A 9988-nucleotide genomic window follows, 5' to 3' on the forward strand; every position below is an offset into this window, starting at 1 on the left:
GCTCCGCTCAAGTTCGTCTTTTAGACATTTGGATCAGCCGCTTAAACGCCCCCCCTTTTTTTTTTTTCTTCTTTTTTCTTTTTGGGTAGGAAAAGCCTCTCTTTTTTAAAAAGGGATAAACACCAAATACTAGGGGCCATGGCATCCTCAAGAAATACCCTTAATACTGGCAAATGCCACTAAGCATTCTCATTTGAGGGTACCAATAAAAAAAATTACTCCACTAACCCAGTGGTATGTACAGCATACTAAAAAAAAAAAAAAGAACCAAAAGCTGTAGTGAAATCTTGAAGAAATCGTATGATTGATGATCAATTAAATTCTGCACCCAGTAATCTTCTTCCAACATATTCACAATCCCCTTGATAAAATGGCAGTAGGCAGAAATCAGTCAGCTCTTAGCATGATAAAAAGCCAGAAACAACCGGGTCAAGCCAACAACCGTGGCACTCGATCTGTAGAGTCCTTGTCTTCGTTGCCTGCTCACAGAATTTTTCATTGTAGTAAAAGACCAAGCAGTGATACAAAGTGAAACTTCGTCATTCAAACATGAGCAACAAATGCATGAGCCCGAGGCAGTACCTATTTGTGGGACTCTGTATTCCACGACCACTGGATATATCTGCTCAAAAGCTCTGTATAATTGATCCCTTGACTGAGCACACAAGACACCACCACCAAAACATCAAGCAATTTGATAATATCAAAGACTGAACTTGATGCTAAAGGAATAATAGGCACTTAAATACCTTGGCTCCTGTGAGAACTATCTTTCCCGACGCGAAAATGAGAAGTACAATCTTTGGGTCCTTCATTCGGTAGATCAGGCCCGGAAAGATCTCTGGTTCAAACTATTAGAAGGGCCAACACAAATCTATAATCAAAGAAAAATAGTACCAGATAATAATTGTACCAACCTATTGAAGCTGTGAATAGAGCCTAGAGTCTTGCCAAGAAACTTACAGTGCAGAATGCATCATGATGCAATGAAAGACGTTCTAGCCTTATTGGAAATTTGACATCAGACGAGGCAACAACATTCTGAACTTTAAAGTCCTAATTAAGTAGAGGCAATAGTTCAACATCACTAGAGATGTTTTGATGATATTATAGGCCAACAATATGAAAGCAGAGTATGCATGGTAACACACAAGAATGCATGTCCATGCCCTTAAAAGAGGGCATTCACCATTTTGTTCTATTATTTACCATGAACTGTGCTTGAAAGCCAATCTTCTGAACAATGCGAGCATACTGAAAAGAAGAGACATCATGTTAGATCAAAATAACATCATCCAAATGACTGAACATTAGCAAATCTAATGACAAATTGCACATGTTCACAGTCAGGCTACCAGATAATTTAAGTTAGGAATTGCTTACCTTTCTTGCAGCTAGTTTTGATTGCTCTTCACTCTTAGCTCCGGTACAAACCTGAAAGACAACCATTTGTGGTCACCTTAAGCATATGGTAAAGAGAGGAAACAGAATATTCAAACTAAAAATATTATCTTTCACTGGGCTGACATATGTATGAGTCACAAAATAGTGAAAATCAAGCAGCCCATCTTGACTAGTTATTTTGTGCAAGCATGGAATGAAGACAAAAATAAGTGTCATTTCAACCTTTTAAAATTACAAACTCCATTGACTTGATTGTGTGATACTCAGTATTTACTAGGTCAGTGCCCACTATGCCCATATGAGCAATAATAAGAGGAACACTTCAAGATTAATGGTTTATAATTTTTGGGGAAAAAATATCCTATTGAAGGCCTGTTTGGGAAGTTCCTGCTGGATCTGCAGGAAAGAGAATGTGTGGATGGACCATTGAGAGAGGAAGGAGCAAAAGTCGGATAGCGCAGGAGATTGCAAGGCCTGATACCCGCCGGATAAAAAAAGAAAGCATCAAAAGGTCTTTTTTTCAAAAAGAATTCCTTGGAAATCTTCCATGCCAACTTCCAGGCTCTCCCTTCCCTGCTTCTGCTCCCCCCTCTCTTTGCCACCACCACCCCACCCCCCCTTCCTGCTCTCTTCCCTGCTGACCCACCAGATGTGGCAGTAACTTCCCAAACAGACCCTAGCAGCAATGACATAAGTACTGGCACAATTAAGTTAAAGACCACAAAAAACATAGGTATACCAAGTCCTTGGCAAACAAGCAAGCTTATCAAGCAAATGCAAGTTTAGAATCAACAATTTAACAATAATTATTACTCTGATTAGTCAGAGTACAGTGAATCCATTTTGGTCCCCGTGAACTTCCACTAATTCACAAGCAACTCCGTATCAGCAACCATCCCAAAGCTTGATATAACCATTGACTAAAACAGTGAATAAAACAGAAAAATACTAAAAAGGCCAGAATATTGAGTGATGAAACCATTATTCACCTTATGACAACATCATTCATCTCTTCATATTATGACATACATAATTCAGAAAAAAAGGTCTATATATGTTTTTGAGGCCAAACAGAAATTGAGCAAATCTTGAAATTAATATGGAGAACAAAACATGTCACACTTTAAGATATCTTTGGACAGAATTCATGAATGTATTAATTCTGTTTCCTCACTTTAACTTGCATATTTCATTATGCAGCAGTTTATTCTCACAATATCCCTTATGGGATCTGGTGCCCTAATTCTGGTATGATTACACTGTTCTCATGATATACCTAAATAAATAATATATTACACATATAATCTTCAGTAGTTCTTCCAACCCAAATAAGTTATGCTTTTGTTATAGTTTCATGTTATTTGATAACCACGTCTTGATCCATACATTGTTTATTACCAACCACTCACCTACTATAAGAAACCAAGAATCTTTTCTTAATCAGACATTTGACTTCGTTATTAAAAACAGAAAAATGTGAATAAAGTTGGACCATAATATAAGATTTTTACCCAGTCAACTTCAAGATGTAGTATGTTTACAAGAGCTTATGCACAAAACCAAAAGTCTCAAAATAATTAAGAATTGATCAATGTCACTATTATTTCCCATTGTAATCAAGAATAAAAAAGATGAGATTTACATGATAAGAATTGTTTTAAAACTGGTAGTGAGCAACTAATAGGAGCAGCAGTCGAGGGAGTGCCACCAGAAAGAGTTTGCATATAAATGCAGTTTTACAAACTAACAAATCACAACCAATTTCTAGTTACTACAACATACAGTCCGATTACATCAAAAAGAAGTTATCTTGGGTTAAAACAACAGTGCCCAAGGATCTTGAACAGCCACAAGATAATGTACCAAAACCAACCCCAATATCGTTGGGCGAAAACAACATTATCCAATTATCTTCTAAAACATTGTGTAAAAAGGTTGTGTACAGCCTTTCTTGCTGATTATGTGAGGTCTCAAAATAGACAAAAATGATGATTTAGGAAATGACTGATTATGGCATGATAAATGTACATAACCCTTGATTTATTCATTAATGTTGAGACTGCAAGCTCGTTAAGGTGAAAAAAAAAAAAAACTATCAACGTGACTATTGTCAGTGATTAGCTCATATCACAGAGGAAAACCATATAGATTGTGAAGATGAATAGGAAAGGGCCTTTTGTATCAAAAAAAAAAGAAAGGAAAGTGCCTTTTTTCTTCAAGACTTTCAAGCCAAGTTCATAATTTCGAAATACAATTAAGCTAGATTATCCCAGAATTTTCAGTACACAAACAGGATTTCACTTGGTCCTCATGCCTTACACTTGGAGAGCCTTCTGTAAAGATATTATCTAAATGAACTAAATTACCAAACAAGAACCACCTTAAATTCTTCCATAATGACATTCTTCCAAATCTAGGGCAGACTCATCTAATAACTCCATACATTGCCTTGACATTTTATTCACTCTCTATCATAGAACAACATTATATCAGACATATATCTCCTATTATCTTCCCCACATACTACCATGACAATCAAGGTTCCCAAAACTACTACCGGGACCCATGCCAGTCATTCCACTGTACCATACTCGGGGCATTTCAGCCTCTTTATTTTTATTTTTATTTTCAGATTTTGAGCCGAAATCCACAAACTATGTGCCGGCTTCAATTCAAAATTTGAAAATAAAAAAAAGGTTCAAAACCACTCTCTGGTGGTCCAAAACGAAGAGCGGGAGAAAGAAGGGTGTGGGAGAAGAAGAAGGAAGAGAGAGAGAGGGGAGGGGAGGGTGAGGGATAGGAAGGAGGGAGAGAGGGAGAGAGAAGAAGGAGAAAGGGAGGAAGAGAGAGGAAGAAGGAGAAAGAGGGGCTCGAAAGCCCTCATCGTCGGGTGTGGGGGGCTCTTGAAGCCCCAACCCTAACCTTGCATATGTGTCAGAAAGAGGGATAGAGAGGGAGAAGAGGGAAGGACATGTACCTTTGATGCCTCCTACCATCGAGGTCCAAGCATGAGGGAAGACAAAGGTCTCGAGCACGGGGAAGAGACAAGGATGTGAGCACAGGGCAGAGGCGAGGAATCGATCGAAATAGCGGAATTTGGTAGGGGGGTCTATATCAAACTGAATGCAAGGTTTGAACCATGCCAGTAGCCGAGCTGATTCATGCCTGTCTAGCATGGTTTGGCCTTCCCTAACAATAAATTTCCACTTACCTTCTTAAGATTCTAACCTATCATAGAAGCCATCACAAGTAGTAGAAATCCTTCTTTTTGCTATCCCAAATGCCATTATGCAACTAAGTATTCTTTCTCTAATCCATCCTTACATATCTCATGATTCTTTTTGAAATCAATGCCAGAAGAGGCTCAATAGTTAAGAGCATAACCAAAAATTTTGTTCCTTCGCAGTTTTAAGTACAGTCATCAACTAAGCTCCGAAACCATATGACCATCATCGTGATAGTTGATGATGGTCGGTGATGAAGAATGATGTAGTAGTGGTGGCAATACTTCTATCCATTACCATGATAGAAATTAGTGGTAGCCGTGATGGTTGTGGAAATGTGATAAAAGAAATTTGAGAAAGATTAAAAGGTCCAAAATAGGGAGGAAAAAAAGAGATGTGGAGATTGTTTAAGTACATAGACTAAACTAACGCAACTAAGTTGGAGGTAGGAAGAAGGAAGTGCCTTTAAATTATATCCTCTGCTACCCATCATATTTGAAGTGCATTTAAATGAACCATGCCTATTGAACTTCAAGAAGAACAAAGTGGCAACATTACATAATTTGACCCTCCAATGAAAGCAAAGCAACTCCAGACAAAGAGGCAGTGTAATCAAACTAATTCAAATATTAATCAAACCCAGATCCATACTGTTGACATTGTACTAGAATAGTCTATGAATTGATTATGTAATGTAGCTTAAATGCGATAAGGACAGAAGACTGAGATCTTAAATGTTTTTCATAGTCATGTGATTGCTTATTCTTCTTACAATCTGATTCTGCTTTTCCTGTGAAAGATGATCCAGTTAATATTTACTGCATATACAAAATACTGAAAAAACATTGCATATGTAAAATATTGAAAAGGTTGAAGGAATTCAAAAGAAGTTAAAATATCACCTATTTTAACAAGTACACCAAGCTTAAGTGATATAATTACTCCCTTGTAATCTCCAATGGCTCTCCAATTCCTATGTAAAAGACAGCTCAAGCTAATGTATATACAAAAACTGCAAGTGTCCATTTGCCCATAGCTTCATCCTCTGTCAAATCTCTTTAGAACTCCGTATTCTCACTACAGCAGCCAAAATGCGCACAACTTTATACAAAATGTGTACATCATCAGCCACCAGCCACCACGCATCAGATGCCCAATCTTAATGATGAGTTGCCACCCAACTCCCCAGCCATCATCACCCCCTCCCTTTCTTAGACACCAACCTCATATTTATTACAAGGGTGAGCTAAGTACACAAACCGATTAGCTAACTGCACTTTGCTCAGATAGTTGGCATCCTTCCACACATGGGAAAAGCCCTGAATTTGAACCGATGTGATGGTGTCTCCATTGTAATTCTAAATAGCAAAAAAGCAAAGAAAAATCTAATTGGTTTCAGGTCTGAAATCTGCACTGACCGTCCAACATAAAGGCCAGACCTGATTTTTGAGCCATTTTAGGACAAGTAGTCTTTCTTCAATTTGGTCAAATTTTACTGGTCACAACTAAATTATGGTTGCGGAGGCATGCCAGGGTTTGGAACTCTATTTCAACCTATGTGTCAAAATGTGCAAAACTAGGCCAGGCCAAGGTTAAATGCCAGCGTACTTGCAACACCTGTGGAGAAGAAATGGAGGCAGGGAATGGTTGAAAGAGGGATGCAGACATTGGTAGTGATAGGAAAGACATCATATGTAAGATGGAGAACAGCGTTCATAAATTACACAAGGACATGTGCTTGAAAAAAGAAAAAAAGAAAGGAATGCAGTGATGATAAGATGTATCATTCTGATGGTTCAAATATGACAGGGATTGGCATTATGATATTCCTAATTAAAAAGAATAATTTGAATGTAAAAATAAGCTAAACTAGCTAAAAGAATAATTCTTTCATGAGATTACAGTCCTCTTGCATGTCAATATGCAAGTTGATATTTACAGCACAATGTGAGATAGAAGGACAACCACATTTATACTCACCAATTTACCAGAAGCAAATATCAGTGCTGTTGTTTTCGGCTCTCTTATTCTCATGATAACAGCAGCAAATCGCTAAAACAAAGAGATGGGTTTGATTGGTATATTAAATATACAAAGTACAAGTTGATTAAATTGGTATAAAAATTGGGGCTTGACCAATGGTCATACCCTTCTTCTTAGCAACCAGAGGTTCTAGGTCTGATTCTTAGGTGGTTCATCCAAAAGATTGAGACCTAGGTAATTATAGTGCAAAAGAGTCTCCCTCCCTTCTCTCAAAGGGAATATAAAAGATTATAGGTTGATTAAAACTATATTAATATACATAAAAAGAATATAAATGACTGCTTCTTTATACCTTAGGGTTATACTCTGCATTACGGGCTCGTAGAGCTATCATCTTCAAGTCCAGCTTACAACCCAGGTTGACTGTTGATACAATATTCCTAGCAAAACAACCCAGGATTCATATATTCCCATAAAAATGAATAAAAATAATGCAATTTCATGCTTGTCCAAAATCACAATTCCAGCTTCCAGACTGAGCATATTCTCAACATCAAATTTAAATTTCAGTCGAATTCATGCAGCACTCCAAACTGTGTAGACAAATAAATTTCAACTTGAAGCAGAATTAACATAAAAGAAGAATTTCGTCAAACCAAGTAAATATATTGAACCTAAACCTAACAAGCTTCTGCATATATTCCATACACCCACATTCTGATGGATGTTTACTAAACTATAATTTACATAGCTCATCCTTAAGAAAGGATATTCAAAGAAACAGAGCATGACGAGAAGTTGATGTTTGGGAACAAGTTGGCCCAGCAAAAGATTAAACAACAAATTCCCTAAAAGCATGGAAAATACATGGACAATTAGTTTCTTTTAAAATAACAGAGACAAGATGCAAATGATATGTATTATATTTTTATAAATAATAAGAATAATGGATGTGATGATAATAAAGAAAACAACAAAAACACAAGCACCAACAGCACCAACTAGAACCATTACTTTGTTTTATATCAGTGTTCACTGAATATGTCATGGTCACGTATGTTTTCTTTCAAGAGAGGGTGCTGCAGTCATGTATGATTTGAGAATAGATTGTCAAATTCATGAGTCTTTGAATAATTCTCAATCATTTTGACCACCTGAAAATAAGTGAAGAATCATTTAGCTAGACAATAAAAAATCAACAATAGAATCCTAGTGTCTTTGATCATTTGAGGATTTTTGTTCTCATAGAATATTGTGGCATTAACAGAAGGACTTACTGAAGGATGAGACCAATGCCTGAAGGGTGCTTTGCAAGATCCATCGATTGGCATCCTTCCAAATTATATTGTGCCATATGAAACCACACCTGTTCGCTGGCAAAAATATGAAGTCAAAGATCAAAAATCATATCATTCAACTGCAAGGATGCAAGAAGTAACTCGATACCTGCCTATCTGCAAGAGAACTGATATTATTCCTTCCGGCAAAAGCTAATTACAAAAGCTCACTCCATTAATATAAACATATACAGCCGAAACCATGTACAGACTCCGAAGTTTTATGAATTTTTTTAAAAAAATCTCGCTGATTAAACTTCTATGTATAGACGAAGAGCAAATTCCAATTCAAGATCTAAGACATAAGAAGAAAAAAGTACTAAGTAAATCCAAATCCAATCGTTCACTCTTATTTTTTCATAAAATAAGGAACAAACTTGAATCCTAACTATCAATCTATATCAAGAAAACAGAGGAAGAAGCCATCAAAACCAATTAAAGATGGGAAGAAGGGAAAGGATCCAATTAACATTCATATTTTATGAAAGATCCAATCTTTTTCCGGAACCGGTCTTTTTCTTTTTTAAACTCCGCATGCATCGAAATCCACATCAAGAAAAGAATAACACAACGGAGAAAAGCAATCCGGATACGAAAAACCCATGAAGAATTTATATATAAAGTTTCGAAGCTAATAAAAACCCATAGTTAACTCTCCCGTCAAGATCGAAATTCATATCTATCATCATCTTTTAATTGAAACATCTCCTTTTCCAAAACCAATCGCTTTTTCCGTCGGATATCCATCAAAATCCCTATAAAAACAAGAGGAAAACCGCGGAAAAAGGCAATCTGGATCCAAGAAACCAGCGAAATGTTTGCATACAAAGAGTAAAAGATGAAAGCCCATTACAATCCACTCTTCCATCTCAATCTCTTATATAGGTTCCGTGGTGCCAGGAATTTGAGGGAATCTTTTCCCTCCGAATTCCTTCTTTTATATAGAAGTAGGACAGGTTTTGCTACAGAGGTTTCTTGAACTCGTTCTCTTGTGGGGTTCACTTTTACATAGGAGTACCTGAAAGCCGCGATGAGACGGGTCCAAGGACTAGCTTTTTAATGGCTTCGATAGAGACAGAGAGAGAGAGAGAGAGATGGAAACGGATGGGAGATTTATAGGGGTTTTATACCGAGGCTCTGAAGGTATTTATAGAGTAATTGGGGTGGGATTTATAAAGAGGCATGGTATCACGGTTCACAAGGTGCGGAGGATTGCCGCCTTAACTAGAGTGCATGGATTCTTTAGTTTTTTATTAACCAGAGGAGGAGAAGGGGCGCCGTATGATAATATTTTATTATTAATTAATTAATAAAGGCAGTCTAAGTGATATATTATTAATTAATTAGTAAAGCCAGTCTAAGTGATATGGCGGGCAAGTCAATGGACGGTGATATGATACTATTCGGATAAATATGTGATGCCGGTCTCATGATGCTGGGGGCACGTGTGATGCGTACATGTAGCACGGAAGCCTGTTTGGATATCCGCGGCCTCCCACGACCTTTAGGATTATTTCTTCTGAGATGAAAAATTTATTCAAAAATTTATATTTTTCTGAATAAATATTTTTTAAATAATATTTAAATAAAAAATAATTTATTTATATTTTTTATATATTTAAAAATAATTTAAAAATTTGTTATTCATATTTAGGGATGGTAATTTTTTTTCGATCAGACGAATGTCTGATCCGATTCGATTTGAAAGGGACGGATTTTATCTGATCCAATTAAGAGGTGGGATGAGTATGAATTTTAAAAAAAATATTCGAAGTAGGTTCGGATTGGATACGTATAATGATATATCCCATTCTAAATCAGCCTCGATATAATTTTTATTTAAATTTAAAACTCTCATCCTCTCTCTCTATCTTTCTCTCTCTGTTACATCAAACCCGCCCCTATTTATCAGAAAAAACCACCCCCACCCTCCCCTCTCTCTCTCTCTCTATTACATCAAATCTGGCCCACACCCCGCCCTTGCCCCTTGCCCTCCCCTCTCTCTCTTGGTGGTCAATGGGTCCTCACAACCCCTTGGCC

At 36.9% G+C, this 9988-nt stretch overlaps 1 protein-coding gene across 4 annotated transcripts; it reads right to left on the reverse strand.

Annotated features, from left to right (window-relative positions):
• Positions 1-287: 287 nt before the first annotated feature.
• LOC105042173 (TATA-box-binding protein) lies at positions 288-8017 on the reverse strand. 4 transcript variants are annotated; one of them, XM_073253694.1, is made up of 10 exons: positions 7889-8017; positions 7626-7765; positions 6964-7051; positions 6609-6680; positions 1384-1434; positions 1210-1254; positions 964-1056; positions 750-851; positions 583-655; positions 288-479 (listed from the first exon to the last, which is right to left on the reverse strand). In XM_073253694.1, exons 3-10 carry the CDS (start codon positions 7003-7005, stop codon positions 430-432), a joined length of 528 nt encoding a protein of 175 aa, XP_073109795.1. In that variant the 5' UTR covers positions 7006-7051; positions 7626-7765; positions 7889-8017; the 3' UTR covers positions 288-429. The 4 variants fall into 4 exon arrangements, with proteins under 4 accessions (XP_073109795.1, XP_029119647.1, XP_073109794.1 ...); XM_029263814.2 differs by lacking the exon at positions 7626-7765 and having other exon boundaries at positions 7889-8000; XM_073253693.1 differs by lacking the exons at positions 964-1056; positions 7626-7765 and having other exon boundaries at positions 7889-8004.
• Between the last annotated feature and the right edge of the window lie 1971 nt (positions 8018-9988).

Source organism: Elaeis guineensis, chromosome 3, assembly GCF_000442705.2.
Source record: "Elaeis guineensis isolate ETL-2024a chromosome 3, EG11, whole genome shotgun sequence".
Taxonomy (NCBI): domain Eukaryota; kingdom Viridiplantae; phylum Streptophyta; class Magnoliopsida; order Arecales; family Arecaceae; genus Elaeis; species Elaeis guineensis.